Genomic DNA, 16,240 nt, shown 5'->3' on the forward strand with positions numbered 1-16,240 from the left:
AAATGCACGAGAAAGGTGAATCGCTCAGTGTATTATGAGGTAATCCTTAGTCATGAAGCAAGTTTATCAGTGTGCTGCATTCATCTGTAACCATGCTGACCCGCTGTTGACAGAGTCAGTTCACTGAGAGGAAGAACGTTGACCGGTACGACCTGCCCAGCTCCTACCAAGTGCTGTCAGAAGTAGGAGAAGCCACGTCCGCCATCCTCGACAAGAAGGTAAGTAGCTGGTGGCTTCTGATGATGTTTAAAGTGAACATCAGTAATGTCTTTCTTACTCATGTATCATATGTGGAAACACAGTATTGACTTCTCTTCTCTGCATTTCTTGACACGACCAGTAAAGATCGGGTTAGAATTCATCTTCAGTAACCCATGCTTGTTGTAAGAGGCGACTAACTGGATTGGGTTGTCGGTCTTGCTGACTTGGATGACACAGTTGTATCCCAATTGCGTAAATCGATGCTCATACTGTTGATCACTGGATTGTCTACTCAACACTCGGATTATTGACAGTCTGCCACGAAATAGCTGGAATATTGCTGAGTGTGGCGTAAAGCTAAACTCACTCACTCACTCATTTCTTGACATTAATGACAATCCCATATTTGTGTGTTGGAGATGGGGAATAGATGGATGTTATAAAGTATGTTATGTGTCCAAGAAAATAATGACCAATCTGTGATACTTGCAAGAAATTAAAACAAATGGCAAATCTATGTCCGTTCACCCATCCGTGTTGCTGGTTATCGTATCGCAAGTGATGACACTTGTTACAGATACGTAATCTTACAAATTTATACAAGCCTGAGGATACTAACTTGTAACACTTGACGATCATAATTTATACAAGCCTGAGGATACTTATTTGTAACACTTGACGATCATAATTTATACAAGCCTGTGGATTCTAACTTGTAACACTTGACGATCATAATTCTGATCTGATTGTCCGTGTTTTGCAGCAGATTGGAACTGAATAAACCTGACCTGAAAAGGCATGCATCATGAACTCTTTAGTTATATAGGGCATTGGGGTTGCCTAGTGGTTAAAGCGTTTGCTCGTCACGCCGAAGACCCGGGTTCGATGCCCCACATGGGTACCATGTGTGAAGCCCATTTCTGGTGTCTCCTGCCGTCATATTGCTGGAATATTGCTAAAAGCGGCGTAAAACCATGCTCACTTACTTTAGTTGGTGTAAACTGGTACTGTGGACTTGCTGTATGTAAAATGAAATTTATGATGATGTGCAACAGCTACAGACAGGTGTATGAGCCATTTGTTCTCGTTTCAGGTGTGTCAGTGCTGACAAAGTTCGAGGGTCTTGTAGATTTCATGCATTTCTCTGACCAATACTCTGGCCCCAAAAACCAAGAGTAAGTTCAAATCATTACACTGCAGTGAACATATCAGGGGCGCATACAGCTTTTTGAGAAAGTGGGGCTGCACACTATTAAGAAAGAGGGGTGCACACGTCATTTTCACGAGAGTTATTTATTGCGATATGTGTTGGCGTATTGCAATATGTATTGCAATATTTTGTGAAAGTGAAGGAGACAAGCATTTAGCATGAGTCAGGATAAGTATAAAATATCAATTTTAGTCAGAAAATTACATTTTTATTTAAATGGTTTAAAAGTCACGCAAATGCAATTATAGGACCAATGAACATTCTCAAAACTATTAATGTATAATAATATCAACGAAATACAAATGGTACTATTCGTTTTCACTACATGACGAAAATTACCGATCGTATCGGGAGAACTGGTTCACGAAAAGTGTATCGCAATATATTGTATAGTCTGTCTCACAGTCCCTGAACCACATGAATTTCCCTACTGCCAAGCCCTCTATGCAGTGCTAAAGCCCAAATTATAAAGCAAGTCTAGGTTTCCTCAGGTTCTGAATCTCTGGTCTCCCTAGGGCTCCTTTTCAATATAAATGGGGTTGTTTGTTACTATCAAAATTATATATATTCAGAGACTAAGCCTTAGTCTATATATTGTATTGTGAAGTTCGAATTGCAATATGACGGTTAACTGGTATTATCGCCCACCCCTATATGCTAGTATACTTCATATACATGTATACTCTTTTGGCTCAAACTTAAATAAACTGAGTAGAATAACATGACCTCTGACTGGTAAACGTTGCAGTTTTTGAAATGCTATTTGAAATTGTTCAAACTGCATATATGTGGAGTGGTTTTACGTGGTCCTATGTACAATGCACAGGTCTCAAGGTACTGAGTAGTTGGATGGGAGACCTTGTTTGGCAGCTTGCATCCTGGAACTTGGGATTTGGTCCTGCCCACACTGAAACACATGTAGTACATGTGGTGTCTAGTTAAAACTACTTTGTTCGAAATTTGCCCTGTTATCCCGTCAGTTGATGGGTACCCGGTAGGGTGGGATGGTTATGAGATCCTTAATCTTTTTAGTTCTCTCAAGGGAGCTGAAAATGAAAATAAAGCTTTCCCTGAAGCATTACTTAGGGATTTGTGAATGTAGGTCTATGAGCATTCACTTGGTAAATTGAACCTCGGGCATCAGTCATATGTAGTTATTATTATTATTGTTGTTATTTGTTTGTATTTTTATTTACAGTGAGTCACAGCCTACCAAAATGCCCACAACTAAATCGGTGCTAATATTTAGTTTTAATGGTAAGTATCTGCTCAAAAGTCTCTTACACCAGGCAAAATATTCAACAAAAGATTGTCTGTTATATGTCAGCAAAAACAAATTAACTGTTAATTTAGTCACTGTTAGACAATTTCACAACTTTAAGTTAAGGCTGTAAATGATATAGATTATATATAATGATATAGGAATATCAATGAAATAAAGGGGCTTGGGTATCCTAGTGGCTAAAGCGTGCGCCCGTCATGCCGAAGACCCAGGTTCGTTTCCCCACATGGGTACAATGTGTGAAGCCCATTTTCTGGTGTCCCCTGCCGTTATATTGCTGGAATAATGCTAAAAGCGGCATTAAACTAAACTCACTCACTCACTCACTCAATGAAATAAAGAATCAGTCGACTGATTTGTTGGTTGTATAGTGCCACTGTTAGTGATATTCGGTACATAATCAAGTTTGAACCAGACAATGCTGTGATTGACATTATCAGCATCAATCTATGCAGTTGGGATGCAATGACCAAGTTACCGCTGTTGCCCCTGCTGACTATTATAGATTTGTGGGGACCTGTTTATCTAACCGAGCCCATTCTTATATTGTACTGTTGTCTCTCGTGATTTATGTTTATGGTAGCGTACTAGTTTTAAATTAGGGCAGTGGGGTAGCCTAGTGGTTAAAGCGTTGGCTCGTCACGCCGAAGACCCGGGTTCGAATCCCCACATGGGTACAATGTGTGAAGCCCATTTCTGGTGTCCCCACGCCTTGATATTGCTGGAATATAGCTAAAAGCGGCGTAAAACCAAACTCAGTCAGTCAGTCAGTCAGTTTTAAATTAAGAGCTGTGATATTCTAGTAGTTTTACTGTCCTTCGATGACAGTTTTTTACGTTATACATTTATTGATTTGAATATTGATATCAACTGTTCTGGTCACGATATAGCTGCAATATTGCCGATGTGATGTTAAATTTTAACTCACTCACTCACTATTTTTCTAACCAGAATCCCATCAGCCAATCAGAATACTTCATGTTGATTGTCTAGTTTGTTCATTTAGAATTTGAATTGTCTGTATAAACATTTTGACAAAACATTGGGAATGATGTGTCTGTTTGATCAGATATTTGTTGATCACATTATAATGTCAAGGTCAACAACAGACAATGTGTGACCTTTGTTCAGAGATGATTGTACAGCAAGAGACAAACCCGGGTTAAACAGTAGCTTTGTTTAGCACGACCATTAAAGGAAATCAATATTTATTCATTGTCAATATACCTTTCTTGAGTAGATCGATGCTCATGATGTTAATCACTGGATTACATTCAAGAAACATGAGGAAACGTCAATGTGTTAGCGTGTCAGTAAAACATTTTCAAGTTGACTGTGATTTTGACAGTTCCTGGACGAGGAAAGACGAAAACTTCTGACATGGAGGTGATCCGCCCCTTGCTGCAGCTGGTGTTCTATTGTATGGACAAGGTTGGTCGGCTGCAGCTCAGTCGGGAAGTAAGTATCTGTGTATCCTTAGTGTTATCACAAATACCCTTCATGCTGTAGTGGAGGGCGGTGGGGTAGTCTAGTGGTTAAAGCGTTGGCTCGTCACGCCGAAGACCCGGGTTCGAATTCCCACATGGGTACAAAGAGTGAAGCCCATTTCTGGTGTCCCCCGCCGTGATATTGCTGGAATATTGCTAAAATCGGTGTAAAACCAGTCAGTCATGCTGTAGTGGAAAGCCTACTGTACAGGGAGTGGAATCCAAATGTCATGTGGGAAGTGTTCAAACCTTAAAGGGGTGGTGGGGTAGCCTAATGGTTAAAGAGGCCGCTCACCACGCTTAAGACCCGAGTTCCGTTCCCCACATGGGTACAATGTGTGATGCCCATTTCTGGTTTGCTGGAATATTATAGTGGGGTTGATCCAATGATTTATCGACCTTGGACAAGTGATCTTCACCGAGGCGAAGCCGAATATCATGTCCAAGGTTGATAAGTCATTGGATCAACTGAACTGAAGTGAATAATTGTTTTATTATATGACAAAAGTACTGACACAGTCATGAATCTTCATGGTGTCGTGTCGTCTGCCATTTTGATACAGATGGGACGTAACTCTAAACCAACACAGTCACAGGGACGGAGCGATATCACTTCCTTATCTATCACTTCCTTATCTAAGTTATCTAAGTGCTTGGGTTGTTATATCAACCTCTCACAATGTGGCGAGGTTGACATCGCTTAACGTCAAAGCTGTCATGTGACCAAGTGGGCCAATCAGAAGGGTGGAAATCTACCCGTCATATAATAATGCTAAAAGTGGCATAAAAGGTCACTCATTCATTCACTCACTCACTCAAACCTTACCTATGTTATATTTGGGTTTTATATGTTAAATCACACTTTCTTAGTAAAGGACTGGGCGATGGGGCAGCCTAATGGTTAAAGCCTTGGCTCGTCACGCCGAAGACCCGGGTTCGAATCCCCACATGGGCACAATGTGTGAAGCCCATTTCTGGTGTCCACCGCCGTGATGTTGCTGGAATATTGCTAAAAGCGGCGTAAAACCAAACTCAGTCAGTCAGTAAAGTACTGATTCAGGTAGAGTGTTTGGGTTGCGTCACACACTCTCAAGCTATTTGATGCCATAGATGAGGTGCCATATTCTGAGAGTTTTTGAATCTGAACTTTACTGAGAGTTTAATCCCAAATATAGAGAGAGAATAGCTGTGTTTTGATCATCATTTGTGGCATACCTGAAGATGTATTTGCTGGTTATCTGCCTGTGCTCGTCATTAAGGAGATACAACATCTGGTCAGTCTACTGTCTTAGTGGTGGGCGAGCTGTCTAAGACGCCAGGCTAGTGATCCAGCGAGCTTGAGGTGTCGGGATCGAGCACACCTGTGGCCAGATGTAAAAATCTTGGAGTCATCTTTGTGTGCAGACTCTTTCAGTGTTGTCACAACCCCTAGTGTACAGTACACAACCCTGTGCACTTAAAAGAACCCACGAATCCGTTGGTAGATGACCAGATGATTGCCACATGAATAGGTTCAAACAACTAGTTGTGGGTACAGCAACGTGCAGTAAACGTGGACAAAGTACTGTGACTATGTGTCCCAGTCCACCCAGCTGTGCATGGGTACCTCGCAAGCATGGGAAAGCCACATTAACTCGGTGCACCTTGTATGATCAGGGAGTTGAGATTGATAATACAGTGTGCCGTTTGAGATTGACATCCAGTGATCGAGGGAAAAACAACTTGTGAAATGCCTTTGCGTGATCTAGAAATAGTCCAAATAGGGCATTATAGAAATGTGGCAAATAATAAATAATAATAAATAATTTGAGTGGGGCATGGTATCTCAGCTGGTGCTACAAAATCATCTTCAGCCAAATTTTTTACAACAAGGTAATGATCCCCACATGCATGCACATCCCAATGTAAGTCCTGCAGACTTGAATGTGTCTTTACAACACTATTTGACCGCTTCTGTGGTGTAGTTGTTAGAGCGTCTGCCTGAAGAACGGAAGGTCGCGGGTTCGATCCCCGACCGCGTCATACCAAAAGACGTTAAAACATTGTAATTGTCGGTCCCTGCCTGGCGCTCAGCATTAATGGGTACAACAAGGACTGGTCGGCTCGGAGTCAGTATAATGTGTCTGAGTGAGGTATTCATGCTTCACTGCGGCATGGTATCTCAGTGGGCTAGCACTATAAAACCAGCTTCAGTCTGGGTTAGTACAAGCAGCCGCACATACACATACACGCATGCACGTCATTATATGAGCGAAATATTCTCAAGCTAGAGGTTAAACCCAATTTCACCTCACCTTCACCTCTTCGCACACAAACATGAATCCAGATTCCACCTGATATAGTGTGTTGTTTTTGGTGCAGGCTAAGAACAAATCTGAAAAGAATCGACAGAAAGCCGAAGAAGTGTTTCTGAAGCAGGCCCACGCCCAAAGACAGGAAGCAGCTCAGGCTCGCAGAGAGGAGAAGAAACGAGCAGAGAAAGAGCGGCTTCTGTCGGAGGAAGATCCTGACAAGGCCCGCAAGCTGGAGGTGAGTAGAATAATTAGACCTGTATTCATTTCTACTTTCATCTTCAATGAATGTCTAATCAATGTGGAAGATTTGGATTATAGGTGAAGTCCAGCTATGTTTGAACTTTCAGCTCTTAGTAGAATGGCAGACTTACTAAAATTTATTTGCAATCAAGCCTAACAACTTCTCACAGAATATAAAATGTCATCCCCTGGGGATTGAAGAATGAGGCAAATTAAAGTTCTGATTTCCTCACTTGTAAATGTGTAGAGACTTGGGTGGATATTCCTTTGTTGAATGGGGGCGATGGGGAAGCTTAGTGGTTAAAGCGTTTGCTTGTCACACTGAATACCTGGTTCGATCCCCAAATGGGCACAATGTGTAAGGCTGTGATATTACTCTCTCACTCCTCTGTTGAATGTGTTCCTGTCCTTACTATGTGTTCCTGTGTTGAAGATGTGTTCCATTTTTTGAAGTTGAACATGTCTTCCTTTCCAAGAAATAAATGTTATGGTTCTAGCCACCTCTAAAGCTGTCTCAAATTCAGGTTGGGTAGTCGAGCCTTGCTTTCTTATTTGTTGGTCAGGCTTGCTGACTTTGTTGACACATGTCATCGTATCCCGATTGTGTGGATCGATGCTCATGATATTGATCATTGGATTGTGTGGTCCAGTCTCAATTGTTTAACGTTTTTACTTTTCCCACATTAGCTAACATCCCATGATATTAGTGGAACAATGCTCTAGGTGGCATTAAAACTAACTTACTCTGTTGAGATTTGGCTGCTATATATATTTTCTTTTTTTACAGGAACGTGAGAGTCGCCGTGAGATGAAGAGAAAACAGCCGAAGATGAAGATGATGAAAATGAAGGCCATGTAGATCGTATGAATCTGACTGTGTCTTTAGGCAGGTGGCCAGACTCTATATAACCCAACCAAGTGTGAATACATTATACAGGAAATGGAACACGTTCCACATTGTCATTGCATGAAAACATGACTGTGGCAACCATAATTTCACCATTTCATCTCACTTCTCTACCATGTCCTTGACAAATTACACCACCTCGGGCAGCGTATAGTTGCTGTAGGCTTTTCTCTGTCATTGACCGTCACCAGAGAAGACTTTTACTTTACTCAAGATTATTTGTTTCCTTTTCTTTGAGACCATGATTGTCACGTGAGTACATGCTGATCGGATTCAGCTGTGTGGGGTGGATTAGGTCATGATGACCTTGTTTACAGTTTAGTAAGGCCACATCTGTTACCAGCTATCTGATCCATGTCTATCATGTAATATCTTTGTCAATTTTCTAGGGCTTATACAAAGAAACAGAACTGGATATATATATTTACAAGATGCTGGAAAGAAGAGGAAAATTGAAAACAAGCTTTTAGCTTTAGTTTACATATTTTAGCCAGAGACAGACATATCTTCACATCAATGAAATTAGAAATTAATGTAACAATGTATCAATGATATATATTTGATTTTATAATTAGTGATAAGTCAATCAGTGATCTGTCCAGCTCATTGTCTTCTGTTCGAAAGCTTCTGCAGAGAGATCATTCATTGGCTGGGTTTAAATCTATCAATTACTATCAGGTTTTGTCTTCAGCTAACACAACCCCTGTTGAAAACAGCTGTCAAAGTCACAGATGGTGGGAATTGGTCACATATGAACACATATATTTCTGTGATGAGACCATGGATTTTATGAAGAATAGCCCCCAATGGTCATTGAATCATCCCTACAGTTTGAAAGTATACTTCTCTCATACATATAATATATAATTTGTGTCATGGCAATCTGATGAATGAAGGTGTTCACTGCCCATTGATTTTATCCAAGACACAAAATGGGAATGGTGACTATTAGTTTTAACATTTTGTGTTTCATTTGCATTTTCAATTCGTTTCACATAAAGTCAGGAAGTGAAAGTACAGGATGTATTTTTTGTCTTCCATTAGTTTAGTCAATTGATTACATTTTTTTGTCATTTCTTTAAACCTTTCTATGTCAATTATACAGATGTCTGATGTAACATGCAGCCATATCTGTAAACATTCTCTAATAATAACCATGGTAAAACCAGCTAATCAGGCAAGGATACATGTACAGATTTGAATGTAGTCAGACGATCAGGTATGAACAGTGTGAGTGAATCTGAGTTAAGGTAAAGATGTGTGTCCACCAGACTACATTGTTTTAACGCCAGCTATATATTGGGGGGTGATGGACATCAGCTCATTCCACAGTATGGACATCTGTGGTGGTAGCATCCCACAGCAATAGTTTCATTGTCAATTATATGTTATTAGTCTTAAGGTGGAACAATGGTACAGAGGAGTTTGATACCTATTTGGCACTAAGGGAATATGACGTCCATCGGTTCCAGTGTGGCATTACACAGGTACCTGACTTCATGCAGTTGATTTAGTAGACACTAATCAGATCAGTTGTACATCATATAACCCTGACCTTTCATCTTGTTTCACCATGTGTGTTGTCAGTCTTATGTCATCTGTTTGTGTAAAAAGTGAATTCAATAAAATATCTGTGTTTGTACCATCTGGAAAACGTTCAGTTTCATTTGAATGTTAAGATAAACAGCAAACTCAGGAGATTTCCATCTCAACATGCTGCAGTATCACCTGGAATTAGAGAGTTGCACTGCAATGGTTCAGATCAGAGGTGAACTGCCAATATCAAGAGCCCAATTTTCATGGAAAATGGTCAGAAAATCAGAAGCTGAAATTTGGAGTGAGATTCTGTGTTCCGGTTTGATTCCCCACATGTGTAGAACGTGTGAAGCCCATTTCTGGTGTCCCCCGACGTGACATTGTTGGAGTCATAAACCTAAATTCCTCACTCACATTGTTCTCCCAGACTTCCACACTGGAGTGAGTTTGATCACACTAAGTCATTGTGCCAGAAATTTCTTCTTCCTGGTTCCGCTCTACAGCTTGGATAGTTATGGGAGCAAACGTTCATGTTAACATATCAACGTTATGGTTACAAGCATGTCAACCCATGTTTTCGTCATCTCAAGATTAACTCATTTACAGACCGCCGCTATGTAAGTGGATTATTGCTGGATTGGGGCGGTGGGGTAGCCTAGTGGTTAAAGCGTTCGCTCGTCACGCCGAAGGCCCGGGTTCGATTCCCCACATGGGCACAATTTGTGAAGCCCATTTCTCGGGTTCCCCCGCCGTGATGTTGCTGGAATATTGCTAAAAGCGGAGTAAAACCAAACTCAGTCAGTCAGTCAGTCCAGGCTGGATTATTGTAATTCACTTCTGTGTGGCCAGCCTCGGAAGGATTCAGAAAAAACCCAGAGGTTTAGAGTTCAGCTACAAGAATTCTGATAACATCTAACATTTCACTCACAATACTGGCTGAAATACATTGTCTGATAATCCAAAAAATCGTGGAATTTACTCAAAGGCAAAGAAATGTATGATCGGGTAGTTTCACCAACATGGTAAACACCTGAGACATGTTCCACTTCTTGGTTGCTTCACACTCAAAGCCTTGATGTGACTAGAATTCCGTTCAAATAATAATTATATGCCAATTAGTTCTTTAAACTCTCCACGACTCTTGATCATCCTTCAGGTGGGGAAAAACTCATACCCCCTGCAAAGGGTATACCCCTCTCTAAATGAAGTTTTGACAGAATCACCTAATTATGCAAACAAATGTTCATTGGTCTCATTCAGGATATATTTTTTTAGAAGTTACTTGATTAATTTCAAATGGGCGATGAAGTGCCTGCTGTGGATGTTACTGTCGCTAAATTTCATTCAGTAAATTATAGCTACATCGCGACGGCCTGTTCATATTCCACACTGGACCAGTCACGATATGGCTGAAATATTGCTGATGTGACTTAAAATCTTAACTCACTCTATCCAGACTCGATTTTTACAGACCGCCGCCATTAAGCTGGAATATTGCTGAGTGCGGCGTAAAACTAAACTCACTCACTCTTAACTCACTCACTCACACTGGACAAGAAACCACTGATCGGTACTATGGGGAAGCATCCATGACATCCTTATGCGATGAACTGCCACCACCGAGCCATTTGGGTCTAACCAGCATTGATTGCTGAGGACTAAGTCAAACCCCGAATTTCATCGTCTTCCAACCAAACACCCTTCAAAACATGGAAACGCATAGGTGATTTTGAGAATATTGGACTCATGCAGCTGCAGCAAAAACAATACAAATATACTTATTCTTTGCAAAACGTCACCTTTAGGTGATGTAAACAGTTTCAGCCCCAAAACGCGTCAATTTTAACTTTTCCCCTTGTTTTAGAAGCTTTTGAAGAAATATTCGCCAAAGCGTCATCAAGAAAACATGTAAAGCAAAATGCATGTCGTATCGAGCAATCGTTGTGTTAAAATTTTGTCATTCGTTTTTGCCTGGAAAAGAGTGAGCGAGTTTAGTTTTACGCCGCACTCAGCAATATTCCAGCTATATGGCGGTGGTCTGTAAATAATCGATTCTGGACCAGACAATCCAGTGATCAACAGCATGAGCATCGATCTGTGCAATTGGGAACCGATGACGAGTCAACCAAGTCAGCGAGTCTGACCACACGATCCTGTTAGTCGCCTCTTACGACAAGCATAGTCGCCTTTTGTGGTAAGCATGGGTGTCTGAAGACCCCGGATCTTCACGGGTCCCTGGAAAAGAGGAAATCATCACGCCACGACTGAATGCCGCCAATCGAAACATCGTCATAGGCTGCCTGGAAGCTGGGGAGTCGCAGTCTGCAGTTGGCCGAGATGTCAACGTTCATTAGAACACCATATCTCGCCTTTGGGATCGCCTCCTGCAGACCAATTCCGCCCAAGATCGTCCGAGAAGCGGCCGCCCAAACGTTACCACCCAAACATCCGGGTTTTTCACTTGCGTCATCTTCTTGCCACAGCCGTTGATACTGCACAACGCATCCCTGGTTTGAGAAGAATTTCCGACCAAACTTTCAGGAATCGATTGCGTGACGTGGGGATTCGACCAAGAAGGCCAGTTGTCGCCCCCGGTTTGAGCGACTTCCATCGGCGCAGTCACTGGCGGTGGAGTCCGGAACTGAACTGGAGGCAGTTTCTGGTTCAGTGATGAATCACAATTTCGTCTTCACCGTCGAGAAGAAGAAATGCTGGGATTATGGACCGACTCTGAGGGGAGTTGTTCCAGCATGACAACGCTACTTCACATACAGCACGCGTAACGGTACGCTACCTTGCCAATTCTAACGTCAATGTCTTGCCATCTCCTTCCAGATCACCAGATCTAAATCCGACAGAAAGCCTATGGGATGAATTCGATCGACTTGTACCTCAACGTCAAAACACGCCCCAGACACTTCCACAACTGGCCATTGCATTGCAGGAAGAGTGGGGATGAATTCCGTAAGAGCGACTTCGTCGACTTATCCAGTCTGTGCTGAGAAGGTGCCGAGCAGTAATTGATGCCAGTGGTGGCCTTACAAATAACTGACTTATGCCGTCTTGTGGACTCAAGTGCACAGAACCACAACAATACTTATTCACCATTTTACCATCGACATTGCAGGAAACTAATGCAATAATTTCTTTTAAAAATGGCTTATGTGTTTCTTTTTTTGAAGAGTTTTGTTGCCTTGTAGAAGTATCAGTTACATTCCCGGGTCCTTACATAGCCTCCTGTTTTGTCGCAGAGACCGATAAGAGAACTACTTATAGTGTTACTGTAATGTTGCATATAAATATGATAAACGGCGTAAGGCTCATCACAACTTTCACACAATCATGTATTATGTATGGTAGGATAACCATTTCTTTGCAAATCGATACTAACGTGCAGATGTGAGTGAGTGAGTTAATATTTAACGTCACATCGGCAATATCTCAGTACGGAAGCGTAGTAGGGCCACGGTGAAAATTATTTTGGGGGTCACTGTGTTCTCCTACGTAGGACTTAGTTGCCTTGTAGGAAGTATCAGTATCTCCTACGTAGGACTTAGTATCATTCGTAGGACTTAGTATCTCCTACGTAGGACTTACTATCTCCTACGTAGGACTTACTATCTCCTACATAGGACTTAATATCTCCTACGTGGTACTTAGTATCTCCTACGTAGGACTTAATATCTCTTAATAGGGTACTTACTATCTCCTACGTAGGACTTAGCATCTCCTACGTAGGACTTAATATATCCTTTTTAAGGATGGTTATTAAGTTGAGAAATGGTTGGCTTTGCAGGACGTTAGATAGTCGAAATGTGAGTCCGTGAATATTCATGACACTAACGCAGTGTTACTGTACAGTGTTATTATGTGAGTATTACGTTAGGGTGACGTGGACCCTGTTCTAATTGCAGTTATGGAGGTTTGGGTATGGTTATGTTTAATCTATCATACATACATCTATTCACACACAAAAACACACACACACACACACACACACAGAGGTGGGTGGGATGGTTGGGGTGAGGTTGTGATATGAAACTCGAGTTATAACGACCTCCGCAAGTTGTTGCTTGTCTTTATAGGGCTAGGTTGGATCGGATGCAACGCTCGTTTGCGGTTTTATTCGTAATTGTTTACAGGTTGACTTGACTGGGGTGGACAAGTGTTGAGTGCGGCGTAAAACAATACGAAATTCAAAAAGGCAAAGAATTGTCATTATAGTTATTTGTATAAATATAAGGGGATACGTGCACATAGATTGCCACCTATAGTCTAAGACACGTCTGTACACGCAGATCATGATTCATGTGCAACGACCTCTGAAATATCCAGTGCATAATAGTAAAGTGTAACAAAGTGCAACATATAACAGTGAACTAACTGCAACGCGTAATAGTAGAGCAAACTAAACGCAAGGCAGTAAAGTATAACAGTCGGTCCAACACAGTACTAATGTGCAACAATTAGTTGAACACATGACTCTAATAGTGAAGGAAACAGTAGACTCTAATAATAAATTGAAACACATGATAGTAGACTCTAACAGTAAATGAAAGACATAACTGTAGACTCTAATAGTGAATGAAACGAATGACTGTAGACTCTTACAGTGACTGAAACAGTGAAACAGGAGATTGTGTGCGTGTCTGGGGCTTTAAGTCGACCGTTTCAGATTAATCCATATAAATGTATATCGATCATCTCCTACAGGAAATATTAAGTAGTACGTAGGAGATACTATGTCCTACGTAGGAGATACTAAGTCCCACGTAGTAGATACTAAGTATCTCAGCCATATCGTGACGAGAACAATACCTAGGATAGTAAGTACGTATTTATATCAATATAAGTAGGGAGATACTAAAGATACAATAAATTATATCAATCGTGACGAAACAATAAATTTATATCAATATAAGAAACAATAAATTCAGAAGATAAAACTACTAGAATATCACAGCTCTTAATTTAAAACTAGCACGCTATCATAAAAATATATCACTATACACAACAATACAATATAAAACTGGGCTATAGATCACCAGCAACTGAAGTCTGATCACCACACTAGGGACCATGGGGACTGACAGTACTTTAGCTACCTGCATGGACCCTAGCTGGATTTACACCATCCCTTAAGCCGCTGGCGATTGTAGGAATTTTTCTGGGTTAAAATAACAAAAATACTACGTTTAAAATGTGGTAAATTTATATATTACTTTGAAAGTTTTGGGACTTACGTACCCTCTCAGGACGACAATAATTTTACAATACTTTAAACCCCTTTGATGGTACAGCCACTAACAATCTAAGTTACTTATCTAAACTACCAATCTTTACAATATAGCTATTTACAAAACACATTAAGCAGAATTCATCAAATAAATCAATTTCTTTTTTAAAAAATTTAAAAAATGAAAATTAACATTTGTAAAAAGATCCTTCACTGTTTTCACATTTTAATATTTATCCCTTATGATGGAGAATTGAACACAGTACGTGCACATGTACTCATTTCCCTCAATTTCTACACGTAACACTTGTATCTGTAACTGTATCTTGCTCAAAGCGCACAAATATAAGGATGCTCAAAGCGCACAATCTGATTATTATTACCCCGGATAACCCATGCCGCCTGTGAGGCGCTAGAAGGTTAATAGTCACATGACTTATCCCACCGGATACCCATTTTACTGCTGGGTAAACAGAGACAATTTTGAACAAACTCACTTGCCTAGGGTGAGACCACATGTATCATGTGTGCTTTGTTGTGGGGCAGATCTGCAATCCTAGAAACTCTCAGGAGTCAAGCAAAACATGGATATTGAATGGTAATATGAGTCACCTCCTTGACTCAGTCAGTATAATGTGTCTTGTGTATCCTAACTGTTCCATGAGATCTCAGCCAGGAAGCCACATGCACTTGTACATGGCCGCACCCAGTTCTTTTAATTGACAATATGAGGTTTGATGACTATCAAATGATACACTATCAAATGGAGATTATACCAGGTGGTGCGAAATTGTGAGCGTATCCTGTTGCACTCGTCATAAACACGTGAAAGGCTTGTCAAATGTTCGCCTGATAAACTTCAGGACAAAACAGGACATCACTAATGCATCACATCAGTCACATGAAATTTCCTACACATGTCTACCATAATTTTTTTAAAGCGTTACTGAGACCTTGAATTTTGTAACCTTGATCGAACAACGTCTGATCAAGAGATGTATGAGGCCCTTGAAAGCTTGAAAAAAGACTCTGAGCCTTCTCGATTGTACCTAATATATGTGAAATGTAGATACTAAAGGCTAGAACGGTTGGAATATTGCTCGACATGAAAGAGAACCTGACTACTGGAAAGTTGAAATCATCCTTTTGTCATACAATCTTGTGGGGAGTTTTGTCAGCTTCCGTTTCATTGACGAGAAACTATTTCTTATACATCACCAACACTTTCAGAAACACTAAAGTTTTAAAGATGGTCGGGATGCGAACCTGGAACCTTTTGATTTGTCCTCCTTCAAGCTCCTGAGCTACCGAACTTGTTCCGGAGCTCCTGAACTTGTTCCTGGTCTACTGAACTTCGTCCTGGTACAGGGCATAGCGGTTCCTTCCCCCTGCTCCCCAGTATAAACTTACAATCTATCCTAGTATAAATGTACTCTGTATTCTGGTATAAATGTATCCTTTTCCTTCATCCAGGTGGCACGACTTGATCCACCTATATTTTGCTCCAAAGCTCTTTCTGATGTTAACTTTAATCACCTTAACAATCTGTTTAAAAGTGCTTTTGCCATTGCCAAACAAAAACTTCGCAAAAGTACATTTAAAAATAGAAGCAAGTTTATCATGACCTTGAATGTTCTCTTGTGACGCCATTGATATTGTCATAGAAAGGAGAAAAGAAAGAGACTCATTTTCCGTGATGCTATGTTTTAAATTTCCTAGTCAAGGATTCTACTAGTTTAATTGATTTTTAAGTTGTTAAATTTCATTTTCAATTTTCACCTAGAATTGTTTCAATGGCACTGACAAAGCTGGTACAATCACACTTAATAACACTGTCATGCTGAATT

At 40.7% G+C, this 16,240-nt stretch overlaps 1 protein-coding gene across 1 annotated transcript in view; it reads left to right on the top strand.

The window, feature by feature from the left end:
- Positions 1-9,268, top strand: part of LOC124264942 (PAT complex subunit CCDC47-like) — a 28,496-nt gene extending 19,228 nt beyond the window's left edge. Inside the window, exons 8-13 of the mRNA XM_046699722.1 lie at positions 114-222; positions 1,295-1,376; positions 2,610-2,668; positions 4,042-4,151; positions 6,542-6,709; positions 7,502-9,268. Coding sequence (XP_046555678.1) covers positions 114-222; positions 1,295-1,376; positions 2,610-2,668; positions 4,042-4,151; positions 6,542-6,709; positions 7,502-7,573 — 600 coding nt within the window. The 3' untranslated portion in view covers positions 7,574-9,268. The remainder of the gene's footprint in view (positions 1-113; positions 223-1,294; positions 1,377-2,609; positions 2,669-4,041; positions 4,152-6,541; positions 6,710-7,501) is intronic.
- Positions 9,269-16,240: the final 6,972 nt, after the last annotated feature.

This window comes from Haliotis rubra, unplaced genomic scaffold, assembly GCF_003918875.1.
Source record: "Haliotis rubra isolate DU_JTF1 unplaced genomic scaffold, ASM391887v1 Scf950, whole genome shotgun sequence".
NCBI lineage: Eukaryota > Metazoa > Mollusca > Gastropoda > Lepetellida > Haliotidae > Haliotis > Haliotis rubra.